The following is a 22,460-nucleotide window of genomic DNA, read 5'->3' as shown; positions in this document are numbered from 1 at the left end:
GGTCGCCGGCGCCGATCGCTCGTAAGCTGTGCGCCGTCTGGCTCATTGCCGTCCTCAACGTGCGTCAGACCACGCCATGACACGGCCTTCTGCCACAGCAGCCGCAGTCGGTAGCTGATTGGTAGCTCCGCAGCAGCTCTCTGCCACCACGCTCGTCTCAGCAGCGCACCGGGGTCCTGCCAGCCACCCGGAACGGCAGCAGGAACATCAGGCCCGCAGCAACCAAAACACACAGCCACTCTGGACGGCAGCCAGCACAGCGGAACCTCGCCTGGTCCCTGGACCAGTCACCCAGCGGGAGTACAGGCCTCGTTCACAGGATGTCCAGCTGTCCGGAACGGCCGCCAGAACAGCAGTGGATCGCCTGGTCTCTGGGCCAGTCACCCAGCCGGAGTCCAGGAACGGTAGAGCGCCTAGATGCCGTTGTCTAGTTTCCCGGACCGGATGTCCAGCCGAGAACTGACTCCTTGCACGCGCTGCCTCGAACCACCGCACGCACCACGCGCACACTTCGTTTTCCTCTTCGCCCCCGCACGGCGAACAATGAATTCTTTCTCTTTCCGCGCCTCTGTGTCATGACAGGCCCTCTGGAAGGCAGAGGCATGAATCGTCCTTTCTTGTAAAAGGAAACTGTTTTGTGCCAAGGAATAGTATACACTTTGATCCCATTTGCATGAGGAAGTGCCAGCACTTTGAAAAAAATTTGACGTTTTTCTCATGGTATGGTTGTGCCAAAGCTCCAAACTTAACCCCTTTTACCCTACCCATCTCAAAAAGACGGGCACGCAGGCTTGCTTGACTGCTCCAACCCGACTGCCTAGTTGGCCGAGGCCATCGCATACGTCATTGGAAAGAGGGAGCCCACCTAGTGCTTGTATGGTATGCTTGCAGTTCTTTGAAGGGCCCCCAAATCTCCTCTAATATTTTTTTCAAACACTCAAATAAACACGCGCATTGTATGCAGAATGTAATCACGATCAACGATGCCACACGTGATGGCACTATGAGTCGTCGGTGTGCCCCAAATTCCAAAAAAAATATTCCGTGCCTTTCCAGCCTCCTTGTGCTGCACAGCTCATTCTGATGCACATCGCATTCATGCCCTCGCTGTTCGTTGTGTTTCCTGCGTGTGCCACCTCCCCGCGGCAAACATTTTTCGAGGTACGCACAGACCGCACGTACACCTGCATGCCACGCGAGAGTGGAGTGGGTGATGAATCTTTTTGAAAAGACAGAAATGTAAGAAAATGGGGTGTAGAGTGCACGATAACTACCTGTCATGTGATTACACCTCAACCGATACACTCGCGAGGGAATCGAAGGGACAGAGAATGAAGAAAAGTAAGGAGAGAGGAAAAAAATTGAGAGACCCTTAAGCTTTGCCTTTAAGAATTGAACGCCATAGTGAAATCCGAACCCCAGTGTGCCCTTCAACCGCTAAGTGCATAATTATCAAAGTGTTTTGTTACACACGCACACAAGTGTGACGTATCTATGGTAATGGTACAGGTTTTCGATCTATTTAAAAGCACTTACATAACAACTTCATTAAAATATTGTACAGTGATATAGTCACATGGTGCTGTATTATGAACAGCGCGTAGGCGTAACGCTTGTATTCGTAAATGGTCCCATTCTGTCAGACGTCTCGCGTTATCTGGCAATTGTTCAACTTGTTCTTCTAGAGACCTGTTCCAGCCAACCGCAACAAGCATCGCCTTATGGTCAGCGAAATAACAACTGCAGTACTTCACTTCTTTAACCGTATTGTGAAAATGAAAAGCTAAATCTATGCAAGTGTTGCGGTTTGTTGAAATGGCATTTCTTTGAAGGGGCATAAAGTCTCACAATGGCTCACAGATGGCAGCATTTGCTGTTTGCTTGATCAACTCCTCTCGAAAGGCATATGTTTTCCGCTAGATGGACGTAGTTGTCCATTGTTAGAGCTGTTTGAAAGTTTCTGTGTGTTTTTAGCTGCGATGACTGTACTATCTCGGTCTTTTTAGAAGTAGCTTGTGGCCTCCCAAATATGCTTACAACTCGCCGAATGGGCTCGTTTTCGTCATGACACCTGTCGAACAAAACGCGTTACGGAGACTCCTTCTACTATATGTCATTTAGGTAGTGTTTTTTCCGAAGTAGCTGCAAGTAACATCGTGGTTCTGTGGCAGGACGCCTTCTTGTCACACGAACGGGTTCGATCCTTAATAGGATCAAAAATTTATTCTTTATTTTATTTGCTCCTTTCTCGATATTTCGCTCACAACCAATGGTGCCGACGGTGTAATTTGTGACACGAGCTCTCCAACGCCATCGCGTTATTACGAGGTAACAAATAGTGTGTGCGTGTGAAGGGAGGAGGGTTAAATCAAGGTGGTCTAAAAAAACGTGACGGGCGGAAAAGCACCTAGAGGGGCGCCCAGCTATAGGGCAAAGTGGCTTTGAGAGAGGATACCAGCGAAGGGAAGAGCGAAAGCAGTGTTTTGTTAATCTAAATACCTGTTGACACAATCGTGAGATCGTGCCTTCTTGAGACAGTGTTTTCCCACGTTTTGGAACACCCTCGCGAGTCAGTGGAACATGCATGTCTCACCTTTTTCTGTGATCTGGCATGAATTTGACAAAATTCTAGATCTGTGTCATTCTGAAAGGCAGAGGGAACCACGCTTGGGCAGAACAGATGGCAATGATTTTGTGGTAGTTTATGTAAATATATCAAAGCCGGTTTTTATATCAGTGTCAGAACTATAGGAGAATCTATGTAAAGTTAAATTAACAAGATGTAAGATAAGCTTGGTTGGGTGATAAATCCTGAAAATGTATGGCACACAAAAACAATCGGAAATGTGACGGGACAATCCGCTGTCTTTCTTAGTCCACGTCTTTGTCGTGTGCCACACACTTTTCACAATGAAAGTCAAAAGCTTGTTTTTTTATTTGAAAGTGGCGAATTGCTTTTGGTTGTTCATCACTTCTAGGAACAAATCGTTCCCCAATCACTTTATTTCTGTGGTCTTGAATTTCAAATGTACTGTCTTTGGGAGCGAGAGTGATGCCTCAATATTTGTAAGGTGGCACCCGCGTTTTTGCGTATTTATCCCCATCCCCCCTTTTTTTGCAGGCTCTCTTTGAAAGTACGATGAGGAAGCAATATGCTAAGTCAGCATTCACAATGCATATGTTACATGAGGCCTCCAAGGGATCTGGCCAAAGGAAGACCTGCGGAGTCTGTGCTCTCCATTGGCGCTGTAAGCTCCATAGCAAAGTCGACATTCTCTGAACATCCGAGTGCTTGAAACTGAAGCAGCAGAAGGCTCCAAGAAAAGATCTATGTGAGTCAGGTTTAGAGGAGCTGCAAATAACAGAAGAAAAAAATAAAATAAAAGGTGTAGCCACAGTGTTTATGTACTTTCATTTTACTATGACAGTATATATCTAAATGAACCTTCTGGAACTTGGTGAATCGGTGGCTATGCAGAAAGCTGTGGAAATAAGAAAGCAGCATTTTCTTTGTATGTCCTTCTAAACAAGTGCAAGCATGCAATTTTAATTCAACTGCATCACCAATGTGCATGAGCTAAACATAAATTATTATACTCTTAATGCCAGTGTACAAGGGAGAGTGGTTAATACATTTACATTATGAAACGTTACGCTGGACAGCTTGAAAATATTCATGGTCTGGGTTGTTGGCAACTGAGCTGAGCGTGTGGTTCTATGCAGATGCTCTCTTTGGCAGGGACGAATTGAAGAAAAGGTTTGTGTGACAACTTGGCACTTGTCTTTGATGTTGCTATCTATTCCCATTAAGGTGTACCAAGCAGCGTGACACCCCAACTTACACATTTTTCTACGTTTACACTCCTTCAAACTACATGGTCATCGACCTCCATGCTTCTTTGACACAGTTACTAGCAACTACGATGGCGTTTGACGCTATTGTATATGTTGTAGAATTTAAAAAATTTTGCAGAATGGGTGCAGTATTGGCACTTTGCTTTCACTACAATGCATATTGTGACGGAAAGGTGCACACCAGTGGGAGGAATGAGAAAGCACCATTCCTTTTCAAGCATTCAGCTGAAGTTCAATACGATCTGTGCAGTATTAAGGAAAGTATTTTAAGGGCTTGCTTGTTTTGTTGTTAGACACAATAATAATGATAACACACAGTAAGGGCAAGGAAAGCGTAAAATATATTATCTGTAGTGATTATATGTCACAGGAAGTTCTTTTTGCCCACTTCACATTTATATGATAATTGCTACAAATAACACCCTTGGATGTTGTTCGGCATTAGCGTCTGTTAGTTCTAATTCATGCAGTATTGTATTCATAATAGTTTTACCCACTATGGCAACATCGAATCGCTCTTTAAGACAGCAAAAAAAATTCTTGCAACGATAATGAAGAAGGTCGAATACTGCAGTAAAGTAATTGCCCACAATATTTCCCAACTGGTTTCCATATCGTGTCATTGTGAATAAACGAGCATGCCGCCGTATTCGCCGCCTGTTGAGCTGTGCATGTATACGCGCAAATTTATGAACCTGCAAAATAAAGAAAATAGACTGTGTGTTTCAACTACCACGTTCACGTGTGCTCGAGATGGTCAGCTACATTTGCTGTCCACACAGAGTTGTGCTAATAGTGGCAAAAACAGAAGCTGGTGTGCTTATAAGTGCACCGAGAATACACCGACGGCTGACGCCAGCACAGTATCGACAGCAGCCGGTGGGAGGCCAGCTCTCTTTTGCCGCTGTGGCAAGATCCTCAATGGCTTCGAGCGGCGCAGAAAACATATAAACAATGCATTTTATGCAACTTCATTTTAAAACAGCAAAAATACGACCCACACAGAACACTGGACAACACGAGACTGTGTTCTCTGTGTTTAGTCTTTGCGCAGTTTCAAAAAGAACCCAAACCAACTAGCCCAATTCTCGCTTTTGCTGCAGAAGTTTATGCAACCAAGGGTCGCTCCAATGAGGGCATATTAAGCGATTTTTTTCTGTGCGCAGAAAAGGGCAGAAAAGGGGGGGGGGAGCTAAGGCAATGTTTGACCCTGCGCGTGAACGACTGCGATATGGTTTTAAAAATTTAGTCACAAAGTTGCACTAGTTGGCAGGAATCGATCGAGACGTGAGGACATGTGTCGAAGAGGTACGTAGTTTGTTTCTCTGAGGTTCGTCTTTACGCAGCTGTTCTTTCACATAAAGAACCAGACCTTGGTCGCTAATTCAACGTGCAAGTGGCCAAGCGCCCTTCATAAAATGCAATGACTGCGGTAGCCGCGAAAGCAACAGATATTCGCTTCAACATGCTGACCGCGGTGCAAGTTCATGCAGGATGCAGCGGCGTTTGCTTACCTTCTGACGACCAGTAGGCGAAGTGTCGCACATCAAATATTGACGCTCGATGTTCCGGATGGTGCAAAATATGATAGCCACGAATGTATCCATATACATTTCACAATATACTGTAAAACAGCGCTGAAGGTTCGACGTTCAACACGCGCCTCGCAGCCAAAAAAGTAAACAGGAAGTCGCTATGACTCCTATTGCAGGATGCAGGTGGCGCTTCGTGCAATCAAGAGCCGAAACCAAAATCGCAATTTTATAAGCATCTTTGATTGATCTGTCATTCGCGGGCGCCAACCGTATATGCACAAAACAAACTTTTCTATATGGGAAGAATTTATTAATGAAAAAACATTTGGCTAAGCTCAAGACGTTTGAATAAGAGATCTTAGTCTCAAACTTTTTCACCCTAGCTAAAGATTTGTAACAATTTGGTCTGTAGAAACAGGCCTTAAATAAATAAATAAATGTAAGATGGTTGGAATATGCGACCTCATGCTGCCTGTTGGGCAGTGGGTATTCGGCGCGAAGTTCAGAAGTTTGCTCTTGAACCTTTTTATCCATTCCATTATTCAACTGGTGATTGCAAATACAGATAAAAGACTCCATTGAGATAATTTTTCCACTCTTGAAAGATTGTGGCAATTAAAACATTACAAGCTACCACGCTCAGCAAATAGCTCTAGCTTTTTGTGCCGTATCACAGAGAGTGGATTACAAAGTTTTATTGAGAAAAATGCAACGTAGTAAAAATAATGAGCCACTGTCCCCATGGTAAGGCCCTCGTCGACCTCTTCCTCTATTTGAACACGCTGGATAGATCTTAACGTTGATTGTGCTATTCCTAGTTTTTTACGCAGTTGTCAACAAAAAATGCTGCAGTTCAGCGAGCATTAACTTTGTATGTTAAATAAAGTTTGAAGTTTAGATCACGACAGTATCCCGTGGTGCACTCGAAAAAAAAAGTGAGAGTCGCAGACTATTTCAAACAAAATGTTTATGATATTTCATCTCCTAAACAAAATGAACCAGTTCTGGTTATGTATTTATTGTCAATAAGGCTTCTATTCTGCATGCGAAAACTTTATAAACACTGTTTCAACTGGTCAGTGCATCCTTTTTGTTCTGTAGTTCAAATAAACTTTAAGCTAATAATTGCACCAGGTTAAAGGTGAAGTAATCTATTAGAGACAGTCACGACTTCAGTAACAAATACTGCTTCATTTTCGCACAATAAACACAGTTCACACAATTAGACTAAACCACTTAGAACACCTAGCCTCAAAGGATTCTTACACAATAGAATGGAGTGCACGTACGTGCTGGGTGTCTGTGCTTGTGCAATTTGGAGAACTTGCATCATGGGTACCTGCACAAATAAAGGCTATCTTTTCACACACTAAAATGTAGGTAAAAACCTTATTGTGTTCATTCTCATAAATATGATCACAAGAACTGTTCATTAGTTTGATGTAGGGTTGAAAGGTAGCAGGGTCTGTGCAGGTTTCAATAGCCCAAATACAAGAGACTTTCAAGGCGCTACTGAAGGTTTCTTATGGGTATAAGGCACCGTCTCAAGTAAAACTCTTTTTGCAATAGCCACGCTTCCAAACCAACATGGTTTGGAAACATGATTATTTACAAATTAAGAATAAAAAATAGTATTTGGCTCACACACAGCACATTATTAAATCTTTGGCTGCATAAAAACGGTGGATACTGTTTGAGCTAGAAGATGTGTGATTTCACCTCGTGAGCTACTTTTATGACAGAGTTTGATATGAAAGAGTAAAAAAATAACAGAACTGGTTGAGGTGAAGTCAAATCACCCAGAGAAAAGTTTCAAGTGGACCAGGTGAAGAGATGAAACTAATAGCAGGAGACAAACAAGGTTAAACACTGGGTGGGAGCCATCACAGGAGCAAGGCATGTGCTCTCAAAGTAACCTGACAAACGTTTACGTATACACAACGGCTGCTCTAGTCCATATCAGAAATGATATGCTAAATATTGAAGATTTCTCTGGGAAGAACAACAAATGTAGGAAGTTAAAGGGCCATGCAAAACTATTGTGCAATTTCAACTCTTTTCAAAGGCCCTAGGCATTTGTACACACCCTGAGGTAACCACAAGCAGGTTTCAGTCATTGATATATAGTCGCGACGTCAAGAGAGAGGTCGTACTCGAAGACGCTGAGAAAACAGCAGCGGGTCGGTCTTTTTGTTAACCACGTGAGAGAGAGTTCCTCATCTTTCTCGTTGTTGCGTTCTGCATAAAAGCGTGCAGATGCGCGTATGCGCTGTCGCCTTCGTCTTTTTCGCGGGACGCATGTGACATTTGGCTCCCTCCAAAAATGGCATCGTCCCGATGCGCAGCCAAGGCACTCTACTTATAAAAACGCACATATGCACCGGCACGCACAGGACAAACAAGAGTTAGCTGGACAAGTAGGGTTTCATCCGGATGACATGCACGATTTCGGGTGAGCAGTTTCGGCGACTGGAACTGCAATCGCCGTCGGGAATAACTTCGTAGTTGATGTCGTTCAATCGTCGGGTGACTCGATATGGGCCGAAGTATCGTCGTAATAGCTTTTCTGAAAGTCCGCGTCGACGTATTGGGATCCAGACCCATACCTTGTCGCCTGGTTTGTAGGTTAGCCATTTATGTCGTAGGTCGTACCGTTTCGCATCTTTGTGTTGCTGGTGACAAATACGCACGCGGGCTAGCTGTCGGGCTTCTTCGGCACGCTGACCAAATTCTTCGGCGTCAGCGTGAGTGTCGTCACACTCTTGCGGCAGCATAGCGTCCAACGTTGTAGTGACTTCGCGCCCGTGTATTAAACTAAACGGCGTCATTCCGGTAGTTTCCTGCCGGGCAGTATTATAGGCTAAGGTCACATAAGGCAAGATTTCGTCCCAGTTCTTGTGTTCTGTGTCGACATACATGCAGAGCATGTCTGCAAGGGTCTTATTAAGCCGCTCTGTTAGTCCGTTCGTTTGTGGGTGGTACGCCGTTGTTCTCCGGTGAGCTGTACCACTGAGCCTGAGAACCGACTCCAAAAGTTCTGCGACGAACGCAGTTCCTCTATCCGTGATGAGAACTGTTGGAGCACCATGCCGAAGGACGACGTTTTCTATGAAGAAATGAGCCGCTTCTGCTGCTGTGGCCCTCGGCATGGCTTTAGTTTCTGCGTAGCGAGACAAGTAATCAGTGGCGACAATGATCCATCTGTTCCCTGTGGTAGAAGTTGGGAATGGGCCCAGGAAATCCATTCCAATTTGGGCGAATGGCTTTGCTGGCACTTGAACGGAATGTAATAAGCCTGCCGGCCTGCCGGGTGGTGCTTTGCGTCTTTGACAGTCGGCACATGTTTGGACGTGATGTTTCGCAGCAGCAGGTAGGTTAGGCCAGTAGTAACTGTTTTGCAGACGGGACAATGTTCGAGTGTAACCGAGATGACCAGAGGTGACTTCATCATGGCAGGCTTCCAGAATTTCTTTTCGCAGTGATGCAGAGACGACGAGCAAGTATGGGCTGCCGGTGGGAGAAAACTTTTTCTTGTATAGGACGTCGTTCCTTAAACAAAAAGATGGCACTCCTCTCGCAAAAATTCGCGGCACGTCTTCCCGTCGTCCTTCTAAGAAATCGATAAGCGAAAGCAGGTCAGGGTCACGGCGCTGCTCTTGTGAGATAGTGGCCGCGTTGATGACTCCCAAGAATGCGGCGTCCATAGACTCGTCATTAATAGCGGCAAGCTCAACGGGTGACCGCAAGAGACAGTCTGCGTCGGTGTGCTTCTTCCATGATTTATAAATAATGGTCATATCAAACTCCTGAAGCCGAAGGCTCCAGCGTGCTAAACGGCCGGATGGGTCTTTCAAGTTAGTGAGCCAGCAAAGCGAGTGGTGATCACTGACGACCTTGAATGAGCGGCCGTACAGATACGGTCGAAATTTGAGAACCGCCCAAACCACGGCGAGGCACTCTTTCTCGGTAGTCGAGTAGTTCTCTTCCGTGCGAGAGAGAGCTCTGCTGGCATAGGCTATCACTTTCTCGGAGTTATCTTGCCATTGTATCAGTACGGCGCCCAGGCCTACATTGCTTGCGTCGGTGTGAAGTGCTGTTGGCGCTTCCTGGTCAAAGTGCGCCAGAACCGGAGGTGTTTGGAGGCGTTGGCGTAATTCGTTGAACGCTGTTTGTTCCTTTTCGCTCCAAAGAAAGGGGACATCCTCTCGTGTGAGCCGCGTCAGAGGCGCCGCAATAGACGAAAAGTTGGCGATGAATCGTCGGTAATAAGCGCAGAGGCCTAAGAAGCGTCTCACTGCTCTTTTGTCATGCGGTGCGGAAAACTTTGCGACAGCGTTGATTTTGCCCGGGTCAGGTCGAACACCTTCGTGGCTGACCGACGACAAAGACGAAGACGAAGGCGACAATATGATATGTTTAAAAACAGCCACATAAATGTATTTTGTATCAATCTACATAATGATGTTCATGCAATCTGCAAGGAGACTTAATGTGGTAAAGGTTAATAATGGTGCTCTTTGCTGCCTATAAGTCAATAAGAGGGCTAGCGCACCGTACGAGTCAAAGTTAAACCAAAGGCCTAGGCAGAATAAAGAATATGAAGTTTTTGTGAGGTTTTCCCAGGTATAAATGAGTAAAAAGCTGTGATTTCCTTCTTAGTTTACAGAGATCAGTTTTTATTCACTCTAATGATATAGCCCTATAGCATTAGTTGATGAGACTAGACACTACACATACATTGCACATACATGCATACATAAAGCATCGAACTCAGCGGTCAGTAGGGTTCTTACATAGCAGATGGCACAACAAAAGAGGGTGGATGACGTGGGTCACGCACGAATTTTCTAAGCAGCAGCACTGGCCACCTCAGCAGATTTTGTAGTCTCTACACTTTAAAAAAATCGCAACCCAACATTTGCGAAGGACCTGCTTGCCCATCAGTGTTTTACCCTACAAGTGTACACCTCTCTTCAAAAACACATAACAGAAGAGGAAGTCATAAACAGGAGTAAAATTCAAACTGAAGTTTATCCCATTAAAATAAAGTATGTGTCATTATCTCTACGTGCTATCTGAATTCCTGCTCCTACTGCAGAGGAAGTCTTACACTCCATTACATTAGCTGGGGCTGCTCAAAGCATCCCCCCCACTAGACACACACAGAAATAATCCTGACACACACGTTCGAGCAGAGGGAGGCGCAAGTGTTGATCGGGCGGCTAAAGCCAGTGGGGCCCTTGACTAAGTCTCCCCCCCTCCATAAGTCGCTCATACTGCAATCAAGCTTATCTGTTCTGTACAGTTTTCTCACACGTAATTGGTCAACCCACTTCTCGTCAGGTGGTCTACTCATATTTAGACATGGCACTTCTATCTAGTTCCAGGTTGATGCTTGTGACCATGAGAAGTTAATATATTATTAACTTTTCCTGTCACTTTGACGTCTGAGCACTCTTACAGTGGGCTATATTAAAAGTACATTTAATGTGAATACAGTGTTTTCTTTTTGAAACCCTTTGGCAGTTCAGGTGCCTTCATCTCTCTTTGTCAGACAAGCCCTCTTGGATGCCTACATCTAGTCGGCCCTAAGACTGTACACCAACTTGGAAGCATATACTGGCTTGATAGAATATTTGAAACAATAAAAATGAAAAAATGTAAGACTTGACGTATTGTTGGTCACAGTTCCTTTTAAACCACATGACAGAATGCTGGTTTTGCAGTAAATGAGTAGAGAGACCAGTGCATTGTTGAAATTTGCTATACTTTTTATTGCCTCATCCATGAATCTTGTTTGCACTACAGAAAAAATTGCAGCGTGGAGGGTCAAGGTCATGCTTATTATCTTCCGATAGGGTGCTGTGGTGTACTTAAAAATAAAAAAAGAGGGAGAAAATTTTGAGAGCACAGTACAATTGTAACGTTCAATGAAACTGCAAGATACAAAAACAAAAATTAGGAGAATGCTCTATTAGGGCATCTTTATTCTAAGATAAAGTAGGCATAATAGCAACACATACAGATTTCTTTAGCTATGAAAATTTCCCCAGAGTAGTTTGTACTCACTCCTTCCTCTCACCTTACATAACAACAAGCTCGCCACGGGGGCACACAGACTTTATCACGTATGTTCTTTCATTGTATTACTGTGAATGTCCTTTAGTCATCAACTACACCACTCATGTGAACAAGTGATAATGAGCACACCCTTTTTATAAACAAAAAAAATGTGACTAGTAAATGCAGAACAATAATTTTGACCTCGGAAGCTCTTTGCAGATGCCGATCACAGAAGGGCGTATGAGAGTTAAAGGTGTTTGTTTTACCAAACATGCACTCAAAAGAGATGATTATGCACCTTCATAACATAAATGGGGAGACTCAAAGACTGGCGATGGTTTTGGTCTTTGAATGTACTCGTGAAATAATAAAAGTTTTGATGCGCTACAGTTTAGAAAGACATAATTGGCGACAATGAGTGCTGAATTTTTTACAATCTTTATTGGGAAATAGTACGTATATTATTACCGTTCTGGAAAGACTAAGGACTTAGTTTACCCCCCACAGGTAAGAGTCACAATGCAATGCGCACATCATCGGTGAAGTAACTTTGTCAGCCGTCGTAACCTGTGCTCCTTCCCTTGGACCGAAGTTTGCTGCGGCACTCAGGTAGTTAAGGCCAGCACAGTGTTCTTTTCTATGTAAGATTTTGCATGAAGCCTCTGCCGATGATAGTGCACATTGTCTTTCAGAAGGTGTACACATTCTTAACAGCTGCAAGAACTTTAAACCCGACCCAACCATTTGAGGAGCGGCTTCTCTTCTACGCGACCACTCTATCCACATTCTCCTGGCCGATAAGGAAGGTGGTTTACGGTTTTACTGTGCAAAAATATTTAAGTAATGTCAAGAAAAGCGATTTCTGCAGTCGATTCTCACTCCAATGTTTCATTGAGTAAACAGCAGTCTAATGAAAAAAGACTGTGTGACAAGCTTAGCCTTACAAATTTGGTTAAGGCAATCGATAAGAGCAAAAACAACTTTTAAATTTCTTTCTCAGTGCAAAAATGCACAAGGTAAACGTACCTTTTTGGACCATTGTCAATGAATCTTAATCAGCGTAATCTCAAGCTTTTAGTAATAAATTAGCTTTTTATTGTGACTAAATCTAACCAGGTTTTGGTCGTCTTTAATACTTTCACTGACAAGTGCTATCAGGCTCTATCGATTGCCGTCAAAGATCTTTTTATACCCTGCCTCATAACCCAATCCTTGAGTGCATTGAGCATTCTACTGAGAAACACGGTTTCATTGCTTTCCAAAACCCCGTAGGGATTTCTACTAGCGGATTTTCAGAAATTCCAAGCTTTTACCAGCAATCTATGTATGAAATGTTTGAAGGGATTCCACACCTACAGAAGCAAGGCGTATGCACTAATTCCTGCATTGCTCGGTTCTTAGAGACCCACTTCTTGCTCAATTCAATTATGAACTCAATGGCTCGATCACCGATAAAAATGTTCTTAGCATATTCCAATATGTATCTCATGGTTACCTAACTGTTTTAAATCGTGACCTGCGTGACTTAGAACTAGAAAGCAAAATGCTACTTGAAGTGTTTTCTAATGTGATGAGCCCATTTAGCCTAACCCATGAACTCCCAGTAAATGGCCAAATTAGATGTTTACATGTCCAATTTTGCTTTGTAGATGTTAGCATCTGCTGGTGCTACGAACCATGCTCTAACATACCACTACTGCCTTTGAAATCCGCCTTATTAAACGAGCTATTGCCACATTGTGCCTCAGACACTCTGGGCAAACCTTGACGCTGTGGGCAAACCTTTCCCACAGCGTCAAGCTGAAAGGCTGAGCGGTGCTGGTCATCTCAAGCTACTCCTCATTTCAGTAGCAGACAGCCTGCTTAAGAAGGTACGCCACCACCCGCAAAGCTGAGAAGCCATTGCACCACACAGGCAGAAGATACAGATGTTAGCAAAGCAAGTTGTCAAAACAAGATTGCATATGTTGGTCTGTAGCAAGAATGGAGGGAACATTTATATAGCGGAAGCGTTCTTCAGAGCGAAGGGTTCTTAGGGCTTCATTGACTACCCGCTAATCGGGGCCTAGTCCAAGGCAACCACTAGGCTCTTCAAAACCTTCTTAGAAAGTTGCGATTCTAACGACCGATGTGGTATTGTGTTGGTCTATATTGAGTTCAATTCACTGGGACATGAAGTACACTCGTACAGAATATGTGTAAGTTTTGGCACCACTAAGCTCTAGGGGCACTTGTTTCGGTGCACTGTGGAGCGTAAAAGTGAGTGTGTCAGTGAATTTGGGTCAATGCGTGATCCCAATCTCTGGGCTTTGAGAATGTCAGCTCGACTGAATAGTAGCTTACAGATCCATCCCATGTCGCTTCTGTCGCCCAGTACGTATTCGCATGAGGGGCAGCCTCCATGTCGATTTCCTGGTACAGCAGTGTGTAGAGAGCACCAAAGGTGACGTGTTCTTCTGTAATGTGACAGTTTAAGATTTTGGTGGCAAGTCAGTGACAAATGCCTCCACATAATTCAAGAAAATTTTAAGTCGTTCCATCAACGTAAAAGAAAACACGCACTGTTTTTAACTTGGAATGCTCACTTCTATGCCTGCAAGAAAAGCAAACAATGCAATGCATTAACAAGTTCGGTTTCACTGCTAATCACGTGCGCTGCGGAGAAGCACGAGGTAAAGTTAATTGAAAAATGATCTAACTGGCATTCACACGTTCGGCTTCACAGCCGTGCACGTGCACTGCGAAGAAGCACACAGTAATGACGAATAGAAATTTATTAAACTTAAATTCGCAATTTCGGCCTCACTGCCTTTGCACGTGCGCTACGCAGAACAAAGGTGTTTGTTCTTTTAACGCGCTTGAAGTAATGATTTTAGTTTTCTATGGAACTAAGCGCAGTACAGTTCCACAAAAACATGCGTATGTATATTTCAACCTAATCATTTGGGGCTATATACAATTACACCAGCGTTATTCTCCAATGCTAAATGGCCGACGCGAAACACAGTTTAATTTCACCATTCTCGCATATCAGCGTGATGAGAGAATGACTCGGAGCAAGTTACACAATTTTTCACAATGCTATAACAGGTGCCAAAGAATTCAGCAATTTAATGCTTATTTACTTTGGAAGCCTCTGGGAAAGTGTTCTCAAATCCCGGCAGCATAGCTCTTTGTTATGTCACGCTGTTTCATATGAAAGGTATTTCTCACCATTACATATTGGATAGCGATCAACCACGCAGAGGACAACTAAACAATTGACTGCTTACCTTTTGTGGCAAGGCAGCGCACTGCAGCACGCTACGTCTGTCGATCGAGCAAGTAGTACAGTCACCCCGGTGTTGACGAAATGGCTACGGGACAGTGATTTGCGTGCTACGTTGTCTACTAGAGAGCTGTACGATTTGCGGAGACAAAGCACGGTGTAAGAAAAACTTCGCTCGAGCAAGGCCAGAGAACAGCAGGGCGCGAGCTTGAGACAGCAACACGCCAGCGCCAACGAATCTGGGGACAAATGCACGGAATATTGTCTTTCTCGGTTGTACCTAAGCAACACGACGCAAAGGTCCCTGGATTTCTCGCGCATGCGCAAGACGAGGGCTACTCCTTAGTGGGCAACATTGTGCATCAATTTTTTGCTGGCAACATTGTGGGCATTGCCTAGGTTTGAAGGTCTCGTCTCTTCTACAGGTTTTCCCGCTGAATTTAATCCAAGCGCCAGCCAAATCAATCTAGGCGCCAGACAATTTATTCCAGCCGCCACTCAAGTTAATCCAGGTGTCCTTCATTTTAATCCAAGTGCCACGAAAATTATTCCAACCGCCAGCCGATTTAATTCAGACGCCAGCAAACTTAATCCTGATGACATCGTGGCTTCAAAACGACCCAGAATTTTCAGAAATGCGTGGAGTGAATAGCTTTGGAGTGAATTTAAGAGTGAAAAACCATGAACGAGTCATTAGTGACACAGTGTGACTCGCACTACTTCATCACGCTTATCCCCCGCGTAAGCATTATTCACACCTTCGACATGCATATCAAAGGAAACGCCGTCGACACATTAATAACTTGATACCTATTAACCAGGCCAATGATCTCATCACGAGTGACTCAGGTGACGTCCTCACGCATACCACCCCCGCACGCATTGTCTTAACCTTCCGTCATGCATAACAAATGAAACGTCTTTGAAAGGGCAGGAGCTTGATACCTAAAACTCAGCCAAGCCACCGAATCACCAGTGACTCAGGAGACGTCAACACCCATATCACCCGCGCACGTAATCTAATCACCTGCCGACATGCATACCAAACGAAACGTCTTTGAGAGAGCAATAACTGTTACCTATGACTCGGCCAACTGACTTGACCACTAGTGACTCAGGTGACGTCATCACACCTATCACCCACGCACGCAATGTCTAACTTGCCATCAGGTATATCAAACGAAACGTCTTTGAGAGAGTAATAACTCGAACGCGGTCACTCGGCCTAGTGACGTCATCACTAATGACTTGCGTGACGTCATCTCACCTAAGACTCACGCAAGCACTCTCTAATGTGCCTTCATGCATATCTAACAAAACGTCTTTGAGAGGGTGAAAACTTGAACGCTGTCACTGGGCCTTGTGATGTCCTCACTAGTGACTCATGTGACGTCATCATGCCTATCACACACGCACGCGGTGTCCTAACCTGTCTTCACGCATACCAAACGAAACGTCTTTGAGAGAGTATTAACTCGAACGCTGTCACTCGGCCTACTGACGTGATCACTAGTGACTCGCGTGACGTCATCACGCCTGACACCCACGCAAGCACTCTGCAAGCTGCCTTTATGCATATCAAACAAAACGTCTTTGAGAGGGTAATAACTTGACAGCTGTCACTTGGCCTAGTGACGTGATCACTAGTGACTCGCGTGACGTCATCACACCTGACACCAGCGCAAGCACTCTGTAACCTGCCTTCATGCATATCAAACGAAACGACTTTGAGAGAATAATAACTCGAATGCTCTCACTATGCCTAGCGATGTGATTCCTAGTGACTCACGTGACGTCATCACGCCTATCACACACGCACGCGCTGTCCTAACGTGTCTTCATGGATACCAAACGAAACGTCTGTGAGAGAGCAATAACGTCATACTTATGACTCGGCCAATCGTCTTGATCACTAGTGACTTTCGTGACGTCATCACGACTAACACTCACGCAAGCACTCTCTAAAGTACCTTCATGAATATCAAACGAAACGTCATTGAGAGAACATTAACTTGAATGCCGTTGCAGGCAGCGTCTGCGAGCAAAAAACTGACTGCTCGCGCTGCACAGCCGTTCACCGGCAAACCGGTATATGTAGGCACCAGATCACGCGTTTCGAATTCAGACAAAAGCGTCTTTATATGGCTTTCATTTGACTTGACGCTTTTCTTGACTAGAGTAGATGCGATGGAAGCAACAGTACCTTCAAGCAGCAGTGGTGTACAACCCAACATCAGCGTCCCACCACTCGTTGAGGGCAACGCTTCTCCTTCATTCAACAAATAGGAATAATAAAGACGAAATGACAATTAAGCATCTTCCAAACGATTCTCAATTACGCAACATTCAACCGATACCCTGACCACTCTGCGACGCATTTACTCCAGCTCGTCGTGTGGGAAGATGTAGGCGGATTTTTTGTTGCTTCTCGTGTTTCGAAGTATGCCTTGAAAATGCGGGCAGCCAGGCCGCACTACTGTGAACGGACAGGCGTTCTACACCAAACAGGCACGCTTATTCCAAGCACACTAACATACAAGAAACGGCGTGGCGTAGAATGTAGAAAGAAAGGCACGAGTCAGGCACAGCATTCAGTGGCGCATCAGCAAATGGTCACTTGCAAATAACAATAGTATGTATCTCAAGTATGGGGACTGCCCTCTATCACTGCGGATTTGTTTCACAGGATAACCAGATGAAATATTGGTTGAGGCAAAGGAGTGGTAGACAAATCTTTGTGTAGCAAGTTTTGGAGCAGGCAGACCATGCGTCTTATGCTCGATTACCGATATACAGTGTTATGACTGGAGGCTTGATTATATGCAAATGCCTGTTTCATTTCTTGCGTTCCTATCGTGTCATTTTCACACATAAGCACAAGTTAGAGGGCAAAGTGAGCTTTTATGGTGCTTTTATAGTGCCTATATATGCCTATTTTGGACATTGCGGCCTCAATTCGTATAAGTGCCTGTAAATGCCTGTTTTCAGACTCGATGCCTATATAAACGCTATTAAACCTCAAATTTTGCTTTCAAGTACCGCTGGAGCCCGCTAATAATGTTACCTGGCAAAATTTAGATTTCGGCACACTGGGGGTGCAAACTACGCTTAATTTCACAAGTTACTTTTAGAACTGTCAATTCTAGAAGGCCTTTTAGCCAAAAGGAAGGTCGATTAGCCGCTACACATGTATACCATTCATGTCGCGTCATCTGCTCAGCCTCTCTCCAGCGTCTGCTCAGATGCGTAGGGAGCCGGAGGTGCTTCTGTGCAGTAGGGAGCCTTCATGTGCGCGCGTCTCCGTGTTTTAGGGTGGTGACAACTCCGATCGTGGTTGCTTACAACTGGCTAAAACGGCCCCCATACTTGACGGGCCGCCATGTTGGTTCTGAGTGGTCGCTCATTTACATTGACAGCAGCGTGGGTTTCAACGAGAAGAGGGTTTTTTTTTGTATAGCAAGTGCTGAAGGCTGAAGGGTTGTTTTCTGAAGTTAGCCGTGGTTTGGTAGAACAGGAAAGACATGTTCTTGACTCGAGCTAGTATAAAATACTGTTAAAACAGTTCATTTCTCCCACTTGGTAGACCCACCACATTGGCAGAGTGGGGTATTTTAGGGAACCTATATTTGCAAGGGGGAGAACCTCGATGTCACTATGAATGGACTTCACTGTCTGCGCGCCATTCATGAGGCATATTCACCTTAGCACTGCAAATACCTCAAAGGCCTCTTAGTGCAACGCTCGAAACCATGCTGTTTATATGATGGAACTCGTAACGACCGGGAAGGCAAAACAAACAACCGGGTAGCTCGCGATGTTCTCTGTAAACCGAATAGCTCAGCTAGCCTGCTTCTCATACCCTAAACATTGCGTTTCTCCGTAATATAATTTCCTATAGCAAGTTTAGTTCCTGCGAACGAAGCTGTACAAGGAATGCTTAAAAACCTTATAAGCTGCAAACATTGCCCGAAAAAGTAGGGCATTCAACTACATTACACCACCCTCCCCCTATGCCCACAAGCCTGTATATTATGAGGCTAGAAGAAAATCAAAGGGGAACAACGAGGGACAAATCGAGTTTTTCCAGGTCAGATTTTATTGCAAACAGCATCCAAACGGCATCTGGCCTTGTGTCTTCAAACCATCCTGCCTCCTTTGCTGGAAGCTTGTGTTCTCGCAGACGGCCTAGAGTAAAGCAATAAGACAAAAAGTCATACGCGGCTCCGACCACATATATGGAGTTCATACACATTTTCTCCACAAGTAATAAATAAAAGCACAGTTTACAATATCAAATCATCTGTGTGTCAGGTTATGAAACAAAAGGACGACACAAATAACGATGCACCACATAGGGCATTTTGAGTTATGGGCTGACAACCGACTTGCTTAGTGCACATATACAGCTCCGTTCAAGACCGACAGATAGACAGAAAGATGAACGGACACGAACAGTAAATCTGTCGCATTCTATGTCATTAAAGAGAAGTCCTGTTTGCAATTATTGAGCGAGTTTCGGTGTGGTTGCGCGTGTCATTGAAGCGAAAAACGAATACCCCATGGCAAGCCACGCAAAACGTTAGTTTCGTTGCAACTGTGCAAGACAAGCGCCTACAGGGAACGCATCCATCGGCTCGTCTGTCTACCTCTCCAAATGCCCTTCCTCAGCAACCGAGGTAAAATTGCAGGAATGCGAACAACTGCCAGAAAAGGAAGAAGCGAATGGGAGCTTCTGTAGGTGGTTTGCGGGTCGGGCGTTTTCCGCGACGAACGCAGCGACGGCTTCGGAAACCGACAAAGTGCAGATAGTGAATGCATGCAGGACCACACATACGACTAGTCATATCATTCGATTGAGGAACTGCGCTTCGACTAGAAGGATAAACAAGCATACTCAACCATCTTCCGCTCGCACAGCGTAGCAGAACGAAGCCTAATTCATTATTATACTGTGCACGTTGTCGTGCTTACTTTTCTCAAACTGCTTTTCGTTGCATGGCTAAGTAAGCCATTTCACGAAATGCGCAGTGATATACTCAACCCACTCGTAATACAACAGATACTCACCTCACAAGCACAGCGAGAAGTAGTTGCCTCCAAGCAGTCTCACTTCACTTGTGTAGCCTAGCGTTTCCGTTGGCTAGAGCAAATCGGGAAGCGGGAAGGTCTCCAAATAATTTTGCAATGTGGCACGCAGCACCCTGGCATTTACACTTCAAAGTTCTTGTAGGTGCGCTTAGCGTGAGGATGGTGTTGTAGCGGAAGCTACGTCTATGGGGTAATCAAACGCAGCTAATACCGCAGCTTGCACACCCGCGCAACGTGCAGCTAGTGCAATGCGACGGAGCAGGAACGCCTGGCCGCAAGAACCAACATGGCGCCTGTTGCCACGGAAACTGGGACTGGCAACATTGTGTTTTAGCGGGTGGCGGCAAGTGGTGGGTCAAAGGCTGACACCACCCTAAAACACGGGGACGCGCGCACATGAAGGCCCCCTACTGTGCAAAGGCAGGAACATGAAGAGTGAATGTGAAACTGTTGAGAATCATTAGGGGAAGTGAAGCAGGTGAAAGAAGCAATATCTATGTAGTTTTTATTTTATTTGTCATTTACATGTGGTGCTTCACTAGGTCACCTGAGAATATTTACGTAGACAGTGGAAAATGTTGCAAGCCCAATGAAAAGCTTTGTATCATTAGAATGTTTTCATTTGATCATTAAAAGCTGCGAAAGCATGATCTGTGGAGGTGAGCTTGAAACCTTCGCCACTCACTCTATGTAGATTTCGCAAGTTCAATTTCTTCCCCGCTAATGGTATCAGAGTCACTCGGAGCTGGAACATCACACGACGTGCATGAGCACGTCATGCGCGCGTAAAATACACTCGCATGAGATGCCCATGTCAGCCCGTGCGCGCCTGCGGTGTTCTGCCGTCTCGATGTTTTTTTGTATTGTACTGCGAGTTTTCGTGGGATGGATCCCTATCTGCGCGCACGTTTGGAGAGGCTGGCTTGGATAACGTATCCTTACCCCGATACACAGCGTCACACAACTGCAACTTCTGTAAGGGACGATGCACCAAAACCACGCCCAGCGTTGTGAATGCTGGCACCGACACGATGCGTGAACTGCGAGAACACCAACGCATACAAAATGGAGGCAGCTTAGTCTCGCATCTCTCTCGATATCAAATTAAATAAATAAGGCGAATAGATTTCGTCTGTGTGTTCTAACATTTTTGTCAACCTTCATGCTTCTATTTAGGCAACCGTTTGCACAAATTACACACGTTGTCTCAAATAGTTCTCGCAGTGTCACGTACTACTTTGACATATGCAGGACCATTCTGTCACCTTCATCACGTTGGGGCACACGCCCATGAGATGAAGGTCAAGCCGTGTTCAGTTTGGCATATCACCTCTTTATGACGCACGTAGTACTGTAAATCTTGGTAAATGAGATCTTGAGCGTGTAGTGCATGCATTCCTTTTCGCTTCTCAAAACTCTTAAATTTGTATAACGACCCTTTAAGGTGTTCACAGACAGAAGAAAATGTGAGGCTGTGTGGTTACACCAAGTTAATACGCCGCGAAAAAAAATCCATCTGGCGCTTTGCGCTCTGGTTATTTGCGCATGTGTAGTCCTTCTCAGCTATGCCCCACAGAAAGAGACCCAGAAGCATGTTTATTCGACGGTGCACACTTAACTGACCATCGCAATCTGCGAACCGCAATCTGCGAACCGCGCGGAAAAACGCATGTCTATGCTAAACCATCAGGCGTTTGTACCATTATAAATGAAATCATTTTTGCTTGTTTTCATGTCGTAGAGACAGATCCCGCACCTATTTATTGGAAAATTTGAGTTTTTCCAAAGTTGATTGTGCCTATATTCACAATTTTGGAACTTAAAACATTGTTTTGGCCGCTATTTTTGGCGACTAAATCCCGGTTTTTAATGCTATAGAGCTGGTCTCTATAGTTAAGACTTACCTGACATGTTTTCGCAATGCCGAAGCAAAGATGATGCCCGGTTAAGACATCCACCGTACCTCAAGAAAAAATTGTTGTTCTAATAACGTCAAGCTTGTTAAATCAGTTATGTAATGGGCGATGAAAGAGAACCGGGGCAAGTCCGTGAAAAACAAAATTTATTATTATACAGGCAAAGCAGTTTTCATGAGCACGCACCCATTATTGTGCTGCTGAGCAGTGTTCTACATATCAAGGCAGTCGAGGGTAGCTTATACAAAAGTGTAATTGTGCCTATCATAAGCGACACCAGTGCACACGCTGGATGTGCTGCATAGAGCGCCCCGCGGCCTCAACCAGCAGAGCACGGCGATGTTCTTTCTTGGAGATCCCTTCCGGTGTCGTGAGGAGATCATCCCTCCGCTCGCTTAGGAATCCCTTTACACCTGCCTTGAGCTTTGAGAAGAGCTCCTCAATCGGATTGAAGAAAGGGCTGTATGGCGGTAGCCATGCACTTGACTGTGTGGTCGCTTGCCACGAGGACAGCCTGTTCGGCGCGGCGGTGTGCTGGTGCGTTATCAAGCAGGAACACTGCCTGTATTCCTGGTTCCTGCTGTGAAACTTTACTCGACACTTTTGCGAGAAAGTCGTTGAAGACAGCCCAGTGGACCTTGTCCGCAATTGTCCAATGGAGAGGGCCATTCGCTGACATGCAGATTATAACATATACATTCGCCCCCTTCGCACTAGTTGACAAACGGCATGATG

The 22,460-nt window shown here is 44.9% G+C and overlaps 1 protein-coding gene across 11 annotated transcripts in view; it reads right to left on the bottom strand.

The window, feature by feature from the left end:
* Positions 1-2,996: 2,996 nt before the first annotated feature.
* The window catches only part of LOC119178120 (uncharacterized), a 647,314-nt gene continuing 627,850 nt past the window's right edge, over positions 2,997-22,460 (bottom strand). For 3 of the 11 annotated variants that reach the window (XM_075891177.1, XM_075891203.1, XM_075891194.1), the window contains 2 exons: positions 6,657-6,729; positions 2,999-3,352 (listed from right to left, as the gene is read on the bottom strand). In XM_075891177.1, the coding sequence (XP_075747292.1) occupies positions 3,058-3,352; positions 6,657-6,729 (368 nt within the window). In that variant the 3' untranslated portion in view covers positions 2,999-3,057. Of the gene's footprint in view, positions 3,353-6,561; positions 6,730-18,754; positions 18,907-22,460 lie in introns of those variants that run through there. The other 8 variants (XM_075891185.1, XM_075891292.1, XM_075891261.1 and 5 more) reach the window with 7 other exon arrangements.

This window comes from Rhipicephalus microplus, chromosome 1, assembly GCF_043290135.1.
Source record: "Rhipicephalus microplus isolate Deutch F79 chromosome 1, USDA_Rmic, whole genome shotgun sequence".
Taxonomy (NCBI): Eukaryota; Metazoa; Arthropoda; class Arachnida; order Ixodida; family Ixodidae; genus Rhipicephalus; species Rhipicephalus microplus.
The sequence above is the reverse complement of the archived record's forward strand: the minus strand, read 5'-3'. Positions and strand labels throughout refer to the sequence as shown.